The 18,392-nt window shown below is 46.1% G+C and overlaps 1 protein-coding gene across 11 annotated transcripts in view; it reads right to left on the bottom strand.

Moving 5' to 3' along the window:
• Positions 1–18,392, bottom strand: part of LOC121555165 (nebulin) — a 101,817-nt gene that overhangs the window by 14,175 nt on the left and 69,250 nt on the right. For 8 of the 11 annotated variants that reach the window (XM_041868977.1, XM_041868980.1, XM_041868986.1 and 5 more), the window contains 15 exons: positions 18,286–18,387; positions 16,335–16,436; positions 15,988–16,095; positions 15,533–15,637; positions 15,201–15,305; positions 14,864–14,965; positions 14,607–14,711; positions 14,208–14,318; positions 13,936–14,046; positions 13,595–13,696; positions 13,170–13,274; positions 11,364–11,459; positions 8,505–8,615; positions 6,592–6,696; positions 399–503 (listed from right to left, as the gene is read on the bottom strand). In XM_041868977.1, coding sequence (XP_041724911.1) covers positions 399–503; positions 6,592–6,696; positions 8,505–8,615; positions 11,364–11,459; positions 13,170–13,274; positions 13,595–13,696; positions 13,936–14,046; positions 14,208–14,318; positions 14,607–14,711; positions 14,864–14,965; positions 15,201–15,305; positions 15,533–15,637; positions 15,988–16,095; positions 16,335–16,436; positions 18,286–18,387 — 1,575 coding nt within the window. The remainder of the gene's footprint in view (positions 1–398; positions 504–6,591; positions 6,697–8,504; positions 8,616–11,363; positions 11,460–13,169; positions 13,275–13,594; positions 13,697–13,935; positions 14,047–14,207; positions 14,319–14,606; positions 14,712–14,863; positions 14,966–15,200; positions 15,306–15,532; positions 15,638–15,987; positions 16,096–16,334; positions 16,437–18,285; positions 18,388–18,392) is intronic. The other 3 variants (XM_041868982.1, XM_041868981.1, XM_041868983.1) reach the window with 3 other exon arrangements.

Here is an 18,392-nt window from a genome sequence, read left to right as displayed (position 1 = left end):
TATGACACCGGTCTGTGTCAATATAGTGAATTGCAATATAAACCTCTCAGGTTTAATGATGGCGTGACGAGTGGATTCATTAAAAAAACGACTTACATAATAACACACAGCCCAACCAACGCTTCCAGTAAAACAGTTTTTACAAGTCAACCAAGCCCTGACAAGTCAACAATACAAACACTAATTATGTCTTCAAGTGTTCCACTATTTAATTATTTTACAGGTTGGAGAAGAAGCCTGGGAGAATTCAGAATTCAGAGTCGCAGGTCACATAATGAAATTGAATATTGGTGAGATGATTTTCAAACAGGAAGTTGACATCTCAAACACAGGAAGTTAAAACCGGGTGATGTCAATAGGACTGGTTCCTAGGTCATCCCAGACATCGGCCCACTTACGTGACTCTGTAGTTCTGAAGTCTCCTTGTGATGGAGCTGTTCTGGTGAGTCAGCGATCATGAGGTAGTGACCCTTACTGTCCTCATGTTTCTTCTTGTACTGGTACTAAGAGGGAATCAGCACCCAGTAAACAGCTCAGTACAATGGTGTAGGGAAATAGAGCCACTGTCGTTAGCTCACTCAATGCCACCCATTAAAAAAAATATATATATATTTTTAAACAAGAACGTTTTATAAAAAGTTAAGGAACGTGAATAAAAAGGAATGAAAAGAATGAAATTAAAGAAAATAAAAAAATTAAAAAGAGAGGGTGAGGCAGAAAGTTATGAGCGTCATAGTGGTTATAGAAGACTAAGTTATGATATACTAAGTTATATTTTTATGAAGAAAAAAGGAAGAAAATAATTCTGCACACGATAACATGCTAGACAGAGACTATGTGTGAAAAAGACTCATCTAGACCATAGATTAATGAAAAAAGACATGGAAAATAAGGTTACAGCAGGTTCTAGTACTAGTATTGGGAGTACAAGGGGTTACGTTAGGAAGTTTGTAGGTCAAAGGTGAGAAGGGTCAGGGTCACTACTAGATGATGTCCGTGAGGATTATGGGTAAATGAGTACGACGCTAAATTATGACACTATAGATCTGTGTTTTACTATAGTTTAGATAAACAGAGCAGGACAAAACTGGTTGAAATGGCATCATTACAACTACATTCCAACTATTTCTGGTTGTAAACTGACATCATTACAACCAGATTTGCCTGCTGGGAGAGAGCTAGAGAAAGCCAGTGATTCCTAATGATATGGAATGACTTGGTTGGAGGGTTGTGGTAGCGAGGCGGTTGGTTTTTGAGAAGGCAGTTGTTATTGTTAGGCCTACTGCTGCTAGGTAGCTCTCTCTCTGCTCTCCCCCTCCCCTCTGTCTGTCCTTGATTGCAGGAGTGAAGTCTGGTGTGCGGGAGTCAGGGTTCCAGCTGCAGCTCATTCACCATAATCACCTCAGCCTTTAAGACCCGGTCAAACTTTCCACTCATCGTCAGATCATAGTCAAGACAACCATATATTTGGAACCTGACTCCTGCCTCCGCTTCACTCCTGCCACCACCATCCTGCTCTCCACTATCGGGCCTCTCCTTTGGACTCACCACGGACACTAGGACATTACGGTACCACACCTGCCCTGACCTGGATCTGTACCCTCCCTGTAACCTGGACTTGCTCTTCCCCATTTATTGGAAACCTGGACTATTGAACATTATAATAAACCTGTTAAAACTTCTCTGGCTTGGTGTACTTGTCTGCATTTGGGTTCTATCCAGTTAAATCATAACAGTATGATCTGACCAACATGAACCCAGCAGACAGTAGCTCGGATACCACCCCAGAGTGCACTCAAATTTGGACTGCCATAGCCAATCAGGGCATTCTACTTGGCCAACATGATACCCTGTTTAAGACGATTGCTGAGGACAGTCAGGTGCTGCTTAATCAGGTTCAATTACTCACCAATCAAGTGTCTGCCCTTACTACCCCTTCAGCCCAGATCAGAGAGCCTTTTGTTCCTGCTCCAGAGCGCTATGACGGGAACATGGGAACCTGTGGCGATTTTTTGACTCAATGCTCGTTAGTGTTTGAACAACAGCCCCTCACCTACGCCTCAGAAAGAGCCCGTATTGCCTACCTTATCAACTCTACTAGCGGTTCCGCTCGTGCCTGGGGATCCGCGGTCTGGGAGAGTCAGTCGGACATTTGCAACGCTTACGTGGCCTTCACCACGGAGATGAGGAAGGTTTTTGACCACCCCGTACGAGGCAAGGAGGCTGCGAAACGGTTGTTTTCTCTTCGGCAGGGGGCTCGTAGTGTGGCGGAGATGGCAGTGGAGTTTCGGACTTTAGCAGCAGTGAGTGGTTGGAATGACGAGGCATTACAAGGAGTGTTCATCAATGCTTTGTCTGAGACTTTAAAAGATGAATTGGTGTCATATGATGAATCGCCTACGCTGGATAATCTTATTTCACTCACTATCAGGTTGGATAATCGGATTCGGGAGCGCCGCCGGGAGAGGAGTGTTAGTTCCAAGCAACCTGTCTGTCATCAACAAACTCCTCCCTGCATCGTCCCTACGGAGAGAGCCGTGTCTTCCCGGAGTCGATACGAGGAGCACTGAACCCGAAGCCATGGAGGTGGGTCGTGCACGGTTGTCCTCAGAGGAGCGTGCACGTCGTATTCAGGCTCGGGTCTGCCTGTATTGTGGAGAAGCTGGTCATTTCGTTCCTTCCTGCCCAGTTCGTCCGGGAAAAGGGCCGGCTCATCATTTATGGGAGAAGTTTTGGTGAGCCGAGCAGCGGATTCTTCCTCTTCTCCCCGCATTCTGCTCCAGGCATCCCTCCAGTGGCAGTCCCAGAATTTCTCTGTTAGTGCGCTGATTGACTCTGGTGCCGACGAAAGCTTTTGGATAGAGAGTGGGCTCAACAAATGGATTTGGAGACTGTTCCTATGGACTGTCCGCTGCAGGCTAAGGGTCTAAATGGACAATTGTTGACCCGCATTACCCATCAGACTGTTCCTGTTTGTCTTAGAGTGTCGGGAAATCATCAGGAGAACATTCAATTCCATATTATCGACTGCCCACAGACTCCCCTGGTCCTTGGTATCCCCTGGCTCATAAAACACAATCCACACATTGATTGGGTGACAGGTAGCATTGTTTCATGGAGCACATTTTGTCATGTGAATTGTTTGTGTTCTGCTCAGACTCCTGCCAGTACTGTGCCTCAACCTCCACTGGAGTCCATGGATCTTTCTGCTGTTCCTGACGTGTATCATGACCTGGCATCCGTTTTCTGCAAACACAGAGCTACTTCTCTTCCTCCTCACCGGCCTTACGACTGCGCCATTGACCTCCAGCCAGGAGCCCCGCTCCCCAGCAGTCGCCTGTACAATCTCTCCCGGCCGGAGACGGAGGCTATGGAGAACTACATTCGGGACTCCTTGGCGGCAGGTATTATGCGTCCTTCCTCGTCACCTGTAGGAGCGGGATTCTTTTTTGTTGCTAAGAAGGATAAGACCCTCAGACCCTGTATTGATTACCGTGGACTTAACAACATCACCATTAAGAACAAGTATTCTCTGCCTTTGATTAATTCTGCTTTTCCCCTCCTTCATGGTGCTACCATCTTTACGAAACTGGATCTACGAAATGCGTATCACCTGGTGCGCATTCGTAAGGGTGATGAATGGAAGACTGCCTTCAACACACCCTTGGGACATTTTGAGTATCGGGTTATGCCTTTTGGGTTGTCTAATGCCCCTGCTGTTTTTCAGGCACTAGTCAATGATGTCCTTCGGGACATGTTGAATCGGTTTGTTTTTGTCTATCTGGATGATATCTTGATTTTCTCAGAGTCCTCCCAGGAACATGAACTGCATGTGCGCCAGGTGTTGCAAAGGTTGTTGGAGAACAAACTGTTTGTGAAGATGGAGAAATGTGAATTTCATGTGTCTGAGACCTCTTTTTTGGGTTACATCATAGCTCAGGGGGAGCTGCGGATGGACCCAGCTAAGATCTCTGCTGTCACGGACTGGCCAGCTCCCTCTACCCGCAAACAACTTCAACGATTCCTGGGGTTTGCGAACTTCTATAGGAGGTTCATCAAGGACTACAGCCGCATTGCGGCGCCACTCACCGCTCTCACCTCCATCTCACGACCGTTTGCTTGGAATGAATGGGCCGAATCAGCGTTCGAAGAACTGAAACATCGCTTCGCCTCGGCTCCCATTCTGATGCAGCCGGACCCCGACCGCCAGTTTGTCGTGGAGGTGGATGCATCCGACACTGGGGTAGGTGCAGTGTTGTCACAACGTTCTCCTGAAGATAACAAACTGCATCCCTGTGCTTTTCTCTCAAGGAAACTTTCTCAGGCAGAGAGGAATTATGATGTTGGAAATCGTGAACTGCTCGCCGTTAAGCTGGCTCTCGAGGAGTGGCGACATTGGTTGGAGGGGGCGGAACAACCCTTCATCGTTTGGACGGATCATAAGAATCTGGCTTACCTCCAGTCAGCGAAGCAGCTCAACCCCCGTCAAGCCAGGTGGGCACTATTTTTTGGGAGATTCAATTTTTCTCTGTCTTACCGTCCTGGGTCACGCAACGTCAAGCCTGACGCCCTGTCTCGTGTTCATTCGGCTGTTGATACTGGTAGTAACCCTGAGCCCATTTTGCCTCCTACCTGCAGTATTGCAGTCATCACATGTGACATCGAGGGGATTGTTAGACAGGCTCAACATCATCAAGCTGACCCTGGGAGGGGTCCTCCTAACCGGATGTTTGTCCCTGAGTCTGCTCGCTCCCAGGTACTTCAGTGGGCTCACTCGTCTCCCCTTACCTGTCACCCTGGAGTTTCGCGGACCCTTGACTTTGTGCGACGGAAGTTCTGGTGGGCCACGATGGAGGCGGACACTCGAGCCTTCATTGCTGCTTGTGCGGTATGTGCACGAAGTAAAAACTCCACCCAGGCCAGCGCTGGTCATCTACGACCTCTACCTATACCCAGCCGGCCCTGGTCGCATATCGCTATGGATTTTGTCACTGGACTTCCCCCCTCATCTGGTAAGACTGTCATTCTTACGGTGATTGATCGTTTTTCTAAGTTCGCTCATTTTTTGGCCCTACCTAAACTGCCCACTGCCAGAGAGACGGCTGATATTTTGGTTGAACATGTGTTCCGCTCTCATGGTCTACCCACGGATATTGTCTCTGACAGGGGTCCCCAGTTTGTCTCCCAGGTGTGGAAAGCTTTCTGTAAAGCTTTGGGCATTACATCCAGCCTGTCCTCTGGATATCACCCCCAGACCAACGGGCAAGCCGAGAGAGCGAACCAGGAGATGGAGACCGCACTTCGCTGTGTCACTGGGTCTAACCCTGGGTCATGGAGCTCCATGCTCCCCTGGGTGGAATATGCTCATAACACCTTGACTAACGCTTCCTCTGGTTTGTCTCCTTTTCTGTGTGCTCTGGGTTATCAACCTCCCCTGTTCCCTTCCCAAGAGAGGGAACTTGCGGTACCCTCGGTGCAGTCCCACATGCGCCGCTGCTGCAAGGTCTGGAGGAAGGCCAGGGTAGCTCTGTCCCGAGCTTCGGCGTACATGCAGAGGCAAGCCAACCGTCACCGGTCCCAGGCTCCCGGTTACTCTCCTGGTCAAGAGGTATGGCTGAAGTCACGGGACCTTCCATTGAAGGTGGAGTCGAAGAAGATGGCGCCTCGTTTTATAGGACCGTTCAAGATACTGTCTATTGTTAACCCCTGCGCGGTTAAGCTACAGCTTCCTGCCTCCCTACGGGTTCATTCCACCTTTCATGTTTCCCAGATTAAGCCTGTGTCGGTTAGCCCTTTGTGCCCGCCCCTCTCGTCCCCCCTCCTCCGCCCAAGATCGTGGGTGGGGGTCCGGTCTACACTGTCCGGCGACTTCTGGATGTTCGCCGCCGGGGTCGTGGTTTCCAGTACCTGGTGGATTGGGAGGGTTATGGTCCTGAGGAACGTTCCTGGGTGCCCAGGAGCTTCATTGTGGATCCTGCTCTGGTTCGTGAGTTTCATAGGTTACATCCTGATAAACCCTGTCGGCCGCCAGGTGGCGTCCGTAGAGGGGGGTACTGTTAGGCCTACTGCTGCTAGGTAGCTCTCTCTCTGCTCTCCCCCTCCCTCTGTCTGTCCTTGATTGCAGGAGTGAAGTCTGGTGTGCGGGAGTCAGGGTTCCAGCTGCAGCTCATTCACCATAATCACCTCAGCCTTTAAGACCCGGTCAAACTTTCCACTCATCGTCAGATCATAGTCAAGACAACCATATATTTGGAACCTGACTCCTGCCTCCGCTTCACTCCTGCCACCACCATCCTGCTCTCCACTATCGGGCCTCTCCTTTGGACTCACCACGGACACTAGGACATTACGGTACCACACCTGCCCTGACCTGGATCTGTACCCTCCCTGTAACCTGGACTTGCTCTTCCCCATTTATTGGAAACCTGGACTATTGAACATTATAATAAACCTGTTAAAACTTCTCTGGCTTGGTGTACTTGTCTGCATTTGGGTTCTATCCAGTTAAATCATAACAGTTATGCAGCGCGGGATGATGGCACTACTGGGATTCAAGACGGTGGTACACGGGCTTATGTGAGATTGTCTTACGTCACTGGACAGCTTGCTGGTGCTCAGGTTGTGCTGCATGGACAGAGACTCTGCCATGTCGGTTACAGGCTTATGGAGCTTCTTCAAGTCACCTTTGTACTTCACCTGTGAGATGAGTTAAAAGACAGAGGAACATCATCATATTATAGAGAGCTATTATATAGATACATCCTTATAATATAGTGTAATTATTATATAGATATATTATTATAGAGTTTTATATACACTGCTCAAAAAAATAAAGGGAACACTTAACCAACACAATGTAACTCCAAGTCAATCACACTTCTGTGAAATCAAACTGTCCACTTAGGAAGCAACACTGATTGACAATAAATATCACATGCTGTTGTGCAAATGGAATAGACAACAGGTGGAAATTATAGGCAATTAGCAAGACACCCCCAATAAAGGATTGGTTCTGCAGGTGGTGACCACAGACCACTTCTCAGTTCCTATGCTTCCTGGCTGATGTTTTGGTCACTTTTGAATGCTGGCGGTGCTTTCACTCTAGTGGTAGCATGAGACGGAGTCTACAACCCACACAAGTGGCTCAGGTAGTGCAGCTCATCCAGGATGGCACATCAATGCGAGCTGTGGCAAGAAGGTTTGCTGTGTCTGTCAGCGTAGTGCCCAGAGCATGGAGGCGCTACCAGGAGACAGGCCAGTACATCAGGAGACATGGAGGAGGGCAACAACCCAGCAGCAGGACCGCTACCTCCGCCTTTGTGCAAGGAGGAGCAGGAGGAGCACTGCCAGAGCCCTGCAAAATGACCTCCAGCAGGCCACAAATGTGCATGTGTCTGCTCAAACGGTCAGAAACAGACTCCATGAGGGTGGTATGAGGGCCCGACGTCCACAGGTGGGGGTTGTGCTTACAGCCCAACACCATGCAGGACGTTTGGCATTTGCCAGAGAACACCAAGATTGGCAAATTCGCCACTGGCGCCCTGTGCTCTTCACAGATGAAAGCAGGTTCACACTGAGCACGTGACAGACATGACAGAGTCTGGAGACGCCGTGGAGAACGTTCTGCTGCCTGCAACATCCTCCAGCATGACCGGTTTGGCGGTGGGTCAGTCATGGTGTGGGGTGGCATTTCTTTGGGGGGCCGCACAGCCCTCCATGTGCTCGCCAGAGGTAGCCTGACTGCCATTAGGTACCGAGATGAGATCCTCAGACCCCTTGTGAGACCATATGCTGGTGCAGGTTGGCCCTGGGTTCCTCCTAATGCAAGACAATGCTAGACCTCATGTGGCTGGAGTGTGTCAGCAGTTCCTGCAAGAGGAAGGCATTGATGCTATGGACTGGCCCGCCCGTTCCCCAGACCTGAATCCAATTGAGCACATCTGGGACATCATGTCTCGCTCCATCCACCAACGCCACGTTGCACCACAGACTGTCCAGGAGTTGGCAGATGCTTTAGTCCAGGTCTGGGAGGAGATCCCTCAGGAGACCATCTGCCACCTCATCAGGAGCATGCCCAGGCATTGTAGGGAGGTCATACAGGCACGTGGAGGCCACACACACTACTGAGCCTAATTTTGACTTGTTTCAAGGACATTACATCAAAGTTGGATCAGCCTGTAGTGTGGTTTTCCACTTTAATTTTGAGGGTGACTCCAAATCCAGACCTCCATGGGTTGATACATTTGATTTCCATTGATAATTATTGTGTGATTTTGTAAAGAAAAAAGTATTTAATAAGATTATTTCATTCATTCAGATCTAGGATGTGTTATTTTAGTGTTCCCTTAATTTTTTTGAGCAGTGTAGTATATCTCATGAACTGCTTGGTCCCGGTTGCTTTGTATATCTTTGATAAACACCTGTAAGTAAAGACCTCTTAGCTCGAATGAGTATTTATCATATTAAAAGAGTGGTACACCTACTTGAGTGGGTGGAACACGTACCTCGCTAGCCAGCGTGTGTGCATCCTTCTGAGTCTTGTAAACAACACTCTCCTTCATGTCATACTTTGGCCTGAGTCCCTTCTCCTTGTCATACTTCGCCTTGTACTGCACCTATAGTGATATCATACGGCAGTGTGTGTGTTAGCCTCAGTTTGATTGTGTCTGTGAGGAAGGTAAGCCAATCAAATCAGACGCAGAGAGAGTAGGATTAATGAGGAGGAAAACAGTACACCAGAACACAGTATCCGGTCGCATACTATAAAAAGGGCTCATGGTTAGTTCAATGATTTTAGAGGGATCCAAATTCAGAATTTCTAAACCTACGTAACTCCTTACTGTTAGTAGCCCTTGTTATACAGCATAACCAATTGAAGTAAAAAACCATAGGTTGCCTTCTAGGACTAATTTGATATAAGGTATCTGGTGAATATAACACATGAATAAATAAGTATTATTTTTTACTTTCAATTAGCAAACTAACCCCAGAAGGCAATTAAGACATAACAGTCAGGAGGAAAACATTTACAAACAGAACATATACTTCATATATATGCTGTTGGAACAGTATATATGGTAGTCAGAAATAGAAAATGAGGGAGAAAGTGATGCTGGGATCCCATTGCAGAGAGAGTCTGAGGTACTCCTAATCAGTAGAGGAACGAGCTGAAGAAAAGTCAGGGAGAGAGAGAGAAACATCAGGGAGAGCGAGAGAAACATCAGGGAGAGAGAGAGAAACATCAGGGAGAGAGAGAAACAACAGGGAGAGAGAGAGAAACATCAGGGAGAGAGAGAGAAACATCAGGGAGAGAGAGAGAAACAACAGGGAGAGAGAGAGAAACATCAGGGAGAGAGAGAGTCAGAGAGAGAAACACCAGTGAGAGAAAGAAGGAGAGAGAAAGAGTCAGAGAGAGAAAGAGGGAGAGAGAGAGAGAACGAGGGAGAGAGAGAGAGAACAGGAGAGAGAGAAAGAGGGAGAAAGAGAAAGAGGGAGAGAGAAAGAGGGAGAGAGAGAGAAAGAAGGAGAGAGAGAAAGAGGGAGAGGGAGAAAGAGGGAGAGCGAGAAAGAGGGAGAGCGAGAAAGAGGGAGAGAGAGAAAGAGAGAGAAAGAGGGAGAGGGAGAAAGAGGGAAAGAGAAAGAGGGAGAGAGAAAGAGGGAGAGAGAGAAAGAGGGAGAGAGAAAGAGGGAGAGAGAGAAAGAGGGAGAGAGAGAAAGAGGGAGAGTGAAAGAGGGAGCGAAATAAAGAGTCAGAGAGAGAAAGAGGGAGAGAGAGAAAGAGGGAGAGCAAGAAAGAGGGAGAGGGAGAAAGAGGGAAAGAGAAAGAGGGAGAGAGAGAAAGAGGGAGAGAGAAAGAGGGAGATAGAGAAAGAGGGAGAGAGAAAGAGGGAGAGAGAGAAAGAGGGAGAGAGATAAAGAGGGAGAGGGAGAAAGAGGGAGAGAGAAAGAGGGAGAGGGAAAGAGGGAGAGAGATAAAGAGGGAGAGGGAGAAAGAGGGAGAGAGAAAGAGGGAGAGGGAAAGAGGGAGAGAGAAAGAGGGAGAGAGAGAAAGAGTCAGAGAAAGAGGGAGAGGGAGAGAGAGAAAGAGGGAGAGAGAGAACAAGGGAAAGAGAAAGAGGGAGAGAGAGAAAGAGGGAGAGAGAAAGAGGGAGAGAGAAAGAGGGAGAGAGAAAGAGGGAGAGAGAAAGAGGGAGAGAGAGAAATAGGGAGAGAGAGAAAGAGGGAGAGAGAAAGAGGGAGAGAGAAAGAGGGAGAGCGAGAAAGAGTCAGAGAAAGAGGGAGAAAGAGAAAGAGTCAGAGAAAGAGGGAGAGAGAGAAAGAGGGAAAGAGAGAGAGGGAGCGAAGGCAAAAGAGGGAGGGAGAGAAAGAGGGAGAGAGAAAGAGGGGGAGAGAGAAAGAGCGAGAGAGAGAAATAGGGAGAGGGAGAAAGAGGGAGAGAGAATGAGGGAGAGAGAGAAAGGGGGAGAGAGAGAGAGTGAGAGAGAGAGAGAAAAAGTCAGAGAAAGAGTCAGAGAAAGAGGGAGAGAGAGAAAGAGGGAGAGAGAGGAATGAGGAGTGTGTAAATCCATTAGAAATTAGCAAAATAACCAGTCTAATCAAATAGTCAAATCATAATAGTCTAATCATAATATGCTCCAAATGAAAAGGCAGTGACATAACTTCTGGCAAACGAATAAAATGGTTCTCATAAGGGTCAACTCTGTCTCCTACCGTTACAGAATGAGTTGTGAATAAGATACTTTAAATAAGCTTTGACACAGGATTTACACAGTCCTCATAGCACAGAGATAATTCTGTAATTCTGTAATTCCGTAGAATGATGCATCAACAATAACCCCATGGCACGGTATCACTGCAGGGGTCATACCACATGAGACAGAGACATTTACTACATGTCCCGGCTATTCAGACATTTATCCTTTAACACGTTGATTCAACTCGGGGAGAAAAATCTTTAAAAAAGAAGAAGTAAAAAAGAAATCGAAAATAATATTTTGACTTTTAGGAAAATAGTTATTGCATCACCATGCTTGTCTATGTTTGGCGACAAAAATGAAGGTAGCTACAGATATAAGGGAAACCAAACAAAAAGGACTGGAGGTCAAATTAAAACAAGAACATGGAGGAAAAAGGGAGATAAAATGATCAAATCAGGAATATAGGACAGATATAGGATATGACAGAATTATTACAATTTTAAAAAATCCTCTTGAATTTTAGAAGCAGAGGTGCCCCAACAGACAAGCCCAGAAATCAACCAATCAGTGAGTCATTGAATATAAGTCACAAGACACAGACAGGAAGTTGCAGGAAGTTGCAGCCCATTGGTCCCCACCCCAGGGTCTCAGGTATTCCTTTCTTACATTACTAGTCAGGGCACTCATTTTCTTAAGGTGGCGGCTCTGAGGAGTATCGATGGAAGCAGCTCCGTGGAGGGAGGGCCTGGCCTCCAACTCCTCCTACAAAGCAGCAGTAAGACGGCAGGGTGAGAACACAAAGACACGACAGGATGGAGGCAGCAGGTAGAGATTAGGGAGGGAGGGAGGGAGGGACCCAGCAGGCAAAACTGCTAGAAATTATGTCGTTTCATCACTGTAACAACACTACAACTCTGCATTTCAACACAGTTTTGCCTGCTGAGAGACAGTACAGTGGAGAGGAATATAACTCTATGGAGAGGAGCTGGAGAGAGCATAATAAAGATAATAACATATGTTTTATTGTCACATACACCGGATAGGTGCAGTGAAATGTGTTGTTTTACAGGGTCAGCTATAGCAGAATGGCGCCCCGGAGCAAATTAGGGTTAAGTGCCTTGCTCAAGGGCACATCGACAGATTTTTCACCTTGTCGGCTAGGGGATTCGAACCAGCAACCATTCGGTTACAGGCCTAACGCTCTAACTGTACAAGGCTAGTACAGCCACCCTAGTCATAGACTGTTCTCTCTGCTACCGCACGGCAAGCGGTACCGGAGCGCCAAGTCTAGGTCCAAAAGGCTTCTTAACAGCTTCTACCCCCAAGCCATAAGACTTCTGAACAGCTAATCATGGCTACCCGGACTATTTGCATTGTCTCCCCCACCCCACCCCCTCTTTTACGCTGCTGCTACTCTCTGTTTATTATCAATGCATAGTCGCTTTAACTCTACCCACATGTACATATTACCTCAATTACCTCGACTAACCTGTGCCCCCGCACACTGACTCTGTACCGGTACCACCTGTACATAGCCTCCGTACTGTTATTTTATTTTACTGCTGCTCTTTAATTATTTTAATTTATTTTTTACTTAACACTTATTTTTCTTAAAACTGCATTGTTGGTTAAGGGCTTGTAAGTAAGCATTTCACTGTAAGGTCTACACCTGCTGTATTCGGCGCATGTGGCAAATAAAAATGGATTTTATTTTATTTTATTTATTAAGGGGAGTATATTAACATGTAACTCTATGGAGAGGAGCTGGAGAGGGCTATAGGGAGTATATTAACATGTAACTATGGAGAATAGGAGACAGAGCTCACAAGGACAGAATAGGACATGGGTAACATGGGTAGTTATGCAGGGTGGCAAAAGAAGGACCCAATGGATGGAAGGTCACTACTACCTATGCTACAGACTAGCTAGGACAGCTGAGCAAATACTATAGCAATACTATAGATCCAGGGGCGCAACTTTGGTTTTGGAAGTGGGGGGGACATCACTTTTTTATGTATTTTTATCCTGTCGGATAAACACTCCAAACAGCCTACCCGACCTCTCGGAGGCGTCCGCATGGTCCTAAAGCACACGTTGCCTAGTTTTGTATCACATTCCAATGATAAAACTGGGGGGGGGGGGACAAAAATGCAATTTCAGAATGTGGGGGGACATGTCCCCCGTCCCCCGTCCCCCCGTCCCCAGTGAAAGTTGCGCCCCTGTATAGATTTCTAGAAAGCAATCATGATCTTTAGGAAGCTGAACTGAAAGGCATGTCATCTGGGCTGGTGAATTTACATCTTCAGAGACTATTTTCTGACAGCAGAAACTAACTGACAATGAAATGATAGAAAAATGAACTGAGAGGGGACAAAGAGAATCAAATAAAGGGGAATAAAAACATTGATAACAGCCCGAGGTGTAGGGAGGAACTGGTCAATTCAGACTCGGAGAGTTTGGTGTTGACCGTACCTGGCTGTTTAGCTTGGACACCGCAGTGGCCAGAGCGATGTCTGGACGGTGGGCCAGGGAACCTCCATGGGCAGCCTCCTGGCGAGCCTTCTCACGGTAACCAATCTACCAGACACAATACACAAACCATGAGTGGACTGGACAATACAAGGGAAAGAGGATACCTAGTCAGTTGCACAACTGAATGCATTCAACCCAAATGTGTCTTCCGCATTTAACCCAACCGCTCAGTGGGTAATGTACAGACAGGCTGTCATGATATGACTTGTCTTGATGCCTTGTGATGGCGTCATGCTGAGAGTGTAAACAACAGCATAATTATTCAACTCAGAGAGGTAAACAAATACAAAATCCCTTTAATTTAGCAAAACAGGCTAACATGCTTCGCCACTGTGTAGGCTATTCACTGTGTACTAAACGCTCACATTGCTGGCGAGCTTGGAGGCCTGGGTAGCCTTCATGATATCTGGGCGCATAGCCACAGAGGTGTAGTTGAGCTTGGCCCTAGCCTCCTGCCTGTAGGCAAACTAGAGATGGAGAGAGAGGAAAGAGTGAATCCACCACATGTGGAGAGACTGATATTAGTTATTGTGAAAGCACTTTGTGACAACTGCTGATGTAAAAAGGGGTTTATTAATACATTTGATAGATTGATTGATTAATAACAATCAATTCTATAAAGCATGCGTGAACTATTGAATGTCTTTAATATAGGAGATATACAGTACAGATGTATTTTTATAGGAGAGGAATGTGAGTGACTTACATTGCTCTGATTCTTGGCTACGTCCATGGCGTGCTGCACATCGGGAGGCACTCTCATGTTGTTGTACTTGGACTTGCCCTTCTCCTTCTCAAACTTCTGCTTGTACTGTTTCTGTGGACAGAAAGGCGGAGAAAAAGACGTCAAAGGTAAAGAATGGCTCAGGACTGTATAGTCTTGGCAAGTCTCATTCACTCTGTGCGAGAAATCCGGAAATGGAGGTTCAGGACTGTATAGCAGCTCCAACTAAACAGCTGGTATGGGGGGGGACTGACCTCGCTGACCAGTTTGCCCATGTCCTTGGCGTGAATGGTGTCGCGGGTCGTGGGCAGGGTGGTGAATTTGCCGGTCTGCTGCTCCTTCTTGCCGGCCAGCTTGTATTTGCTCTGAGGAAAGAAAGAAAACAACTAGTGTCAGACAGGAATCTGATTGGGCGTCGTACAAACCCAACTAACATACTGTACAGTTACATTCATTAAAACAAGTGTTCTTGAGAAATTTTGTGACACAAATTCCTTGTTCATCCATAAGGTAAGGTCCACATTATGACATATAAAGATCTATCTATGATAACTATACTGTAGGTTAGTAAGGAAAGCCATTAATTGGCAGTAATAAACATTACATAGTAAGTATCTGTAGTTATAACGCATTTGGTGTTTCCTGCTTCTTACCTCAGATGCCAGAATGCGCACTGACTTGGCATGAAGGTTAGCAGGAGTGTCCAGAACAGTCTTATACTGGCCCTTTGTCTTCTCAAACTTTTCCCTGTATTTCACCTGGTGGACAGAACAAAGCACTGCAATTAACACAGGCTTTTTTTACCTTAAGATTTCATTTCCATGCGTCAGAATAGAATAGAATAGGATAGAACAGAATAGAATAGCTTTATTTTAATTGATGGGTGGCAGGTAAAGGAACAACTACTCACATTGCTTAAGTCAGCGTTCATCTTAGCCAGGACGGCTAACTTGTCGTCTACGATGGACATCACACAGCCCTTCATCATCTCCTTGTCATACTTGTACTCTATCTGAGGACAGCAACACATACAGCAGGGTTAGACCAGAGGAGCCATGTCAGGATGGTTGGAAGGTTGTTAAGTATGTAGCTAATCATCTAAAGTCGCTATTGTTTATTGTTTTTCATGGACTCTTAGAAGATGAGCCCCCTTGAGGGCTAAAATACATCCAAACAAACATCCAAACAAACAAACAAACAAACAAACATCCAAACAAACATACGTAGGTCTATAGTGCATGACTCACATCACTCTGTTGGAGGTTGGCCTTGGCAGCTTGGATAAAGTCAGGTCTGTCTACGGTCCAGATCCACTTATTCTTGGTGGCCTGGTACTTCTTCCTGTAGTCCAGCTGGAAGGAGACAAATCATACAGGAACAGAACAGTGAGTGAAGGGCCTGCCTCAAGCAAAAATATTTCAGTGGGCTGGAAAACATCAGGTATAGTGCCGGGCCCAAACAAGCCAACTTCATTCATTCATTAATACACTAATTCATTCATTCATTCATTCATTCAGAAGTGGTGTTCAGAGGTAAATGGATAGGAGGAGATGAGGAGTACTAGAAGCGAGAGACTCACATTGCTGATGTTCTTGTAGGCTTCCTTGGCAGCGCGGATTTCAAAGGATTCAGGGTCCATGTTGATCTGGGCCTTGCTCCTCTCATATACCTCCTTGTACTTCAGCTGAGACAAAGGAGAGAAAAACACACTCATACAGAACCAGGGATATGACTGTACCTGCCTCCATCTAAATCTTAGAGGTCTAGTTGTGAGGGTGTCCACTAGCACAGTCACAAAGTCAAAATGGTCTACATCGTATATATTAATGAAAACAAAATTGAGCTTTTTGGTCTGAATTTAAGGTTAGGGTTAGGCATTAGGTTAGCAGTGTGGTTAAGGTTAGGTTTAAAATCAGATTTTAAGAAGATAAATTGTAGAAATAAATGGGGTGTATGGCTTTGTGGCTGTGTTAACTAGTGACAACCTTGTGAGAGTGAAGGAAGGCAGCCATTTTGAGAGTGTAGAGTACATACCACGCTGGTGATCTCATTGACCTTCCTCATGTGTGTGCTGTGTGGAGTGTCATGGCCCAGGGTGTAGCCCTTAGCCTTGTTCTTGTTATACTCCATCTTGTAGACATTCTGGAAAAAGTGATGGGAAAATGTTGAAAGTCACAATTATTCAAATATAGTGTTATGTTGATAAATACACAGTAGTAAAAAAGAAAGCATACATTTATACATTATTTACATGCTTTTATTATTTATTTATTTATCATAATTTTGTTAATTTATTTATTTGTATGAGAAGAGGGAGACAGTGACAACAATTGCAACAAAAAGTATCTTTAATTGAATGTTGTGTGGCGAAGTGAACTCACGTCTCTGAAGGCATTGCTGCGTTTGTGGCTCTCATGCTCGGGAGTCTCCAGGATGGAGGTGAACTTGTCCTTAGCACGCTCATACTGCTCCCTGTACTTCCACTGTGGTGATGGGGGCAGGACACCAGAGTTAGACACACTCACACAGGAGACATTACTGTCAAATCAGTATCAATGTACCTTTTACTAACAGTGTTTAAATTATCTACAGATGATCTATGTGCTTTGCGGATTGATTTTATGAGTTAAGTTTACATGGCTTTATCCATTCCTGATCAAACTAATTGTATGTGCTTTAAAAGATAACGACATTTAAAATGCAGTGTAGCATGGAAAGGAGATTCTGTGAAGCGTGACTACAGTACATGTCAATGTAATGAATTAAAGCAATGGGAAGACACCATGCAGAGATTGGAACATGCTTTACGGAATGATGCAACAAACTGAAATGATGTGGAAAGCGATGTCCACAAACACACAGTGTGAGAATGAAAACAGATTGGTGTTACCAATAGTCAGTTAGGACACAGCCTGGGGTTTTCTCATGGATCATTTTCTTCAGCTGACATTTGATCAGCTTGTCTGCTTCTATACTATGTCCTGCTGATGAGTCTGGTGATATTTCAACATGATTAGTACAGACTAATGATGGTTGTATTTATTTATCATCATTTGGAGAAAAAATGTGAACTAAAATAAATGAAAATAAACAAAACTATTGACTGTGTCATAGAAAATCTGTGTTCATCATTTAACATAACACGTCCTTGTAGACGGTTCAGTCTGTACTTGTAATGTGGGTTACAGGGAGTGAGATCATAACTTGGGATAAGCTGGGTAGCTTGGGTTCAGAGGTCAGAGAGGATTCAAGAGTGTTTATGAAGCAGGGAGGAAAATAAGTCCAGAATTAGACAAATGATGTGGTTGGCGGCAGGTAGCCTTGCGGTTAAGAGCGTTTTGCCAGAAACCGAAATCTGTTGATGTGCCCTTCAGCAAGGCACTTAACCCTAATTGGTCCTGTAAATCGCTCTCGATAAGAGCTTCTGCTAAATAACTAATATTGAAATGTGAAAAAATGGGAGACTGGGTGGGAGTGAAGGAAGTTACTGTCAGTTAGGAGTTCAGCATGGGTTTCCACAGCTGAAGTTAGCTAGGGCTGAGGCTGGGAAGAGAACTGCAGCAGGAGGGAGAGGGAATTGGGAAACCTCTGCGAGGTGAGTTTGGTTGGTCTGCTGGGGCGATGGACCATTACCTTACACTGCACGCTGGACTGGTAAATGGCGCTGAGGATGTCTGGGCGGAGCAGCTCATTGCAGCCGTTCTTTAAGAGCACCCTGGCCCTGGATCTATATTTTTTCTGTCCACGGGGGGGACACCAACACACACAAACACACACACACACAGCATGCCGAGGACAGTGGGACAAACAGGATGGAGTGGACTAGAGAGGAGCTGCGGAGATCCCAGGCCTGGAGTCTGTGTTGTGTCCTCCTGATCTATTCCCCTCAGAGCCATTCATCCCGCTAAATTAAATCTGGTTCAATCTGGTTCAATCAATCATATAGGCCTTTTTTTTATTAGCTTTAATGATTTTGCCAATGCTTTAAAAAATGTTGACGTTTGTCATTAAAACTGACAAGATAAAGAGGTTCAACCAAGTCTATGGGTTTAACTCTGAGTGCACAGATCAAGGAGAGTGTAGCCGCTCACTCAGAACACCCAAGAGGGCTATTTGAGTGGCAGAGTACGACACCTGCTGCGTGAGGAAAAAGAGAGAGAGAGACGTGAACACGAACAACGACTGGCATTATATCCATGCGACTATGACCTCCTGCAGGCCTGCAGTCAGATGACCTCATGCACCGGGCTCAGAAGCAGGCTTTCTGATAGGCCCAGAGGAGGCGGAGGCGGGCGTGGACGTGGCTCCGCAGCGGGCAAATCATAGCTTTACCTGGCTATTCTTGGCGTTCTCCTTAGCCAGGAGGTTTCTAGGATCATCCAACACACTGCTGTACTTATCCTTGGTCTTCTCATAGGCTGCTCTATAGTGCCTCTGCT

The sequence above is a fragment of the Coregonus clupeaformis genome, chromosome 40 (assembly GCF_020615455.1).
Source record: "Coregonus clupeaformis isolate EN_2021a chromosome 40, ASM2061545v1, whole genome shotgun sequence".
Classification (NCBI taxonomy): Eukaryota; Metazoa; Chordata; class Actinopteri; order Salmoniformes; family Salmonidae; genus Coregonus; species Coregonus clupeaformis.
This window is presented reverse-complemented; position numbering and strand designations above follow the sequence as displayed.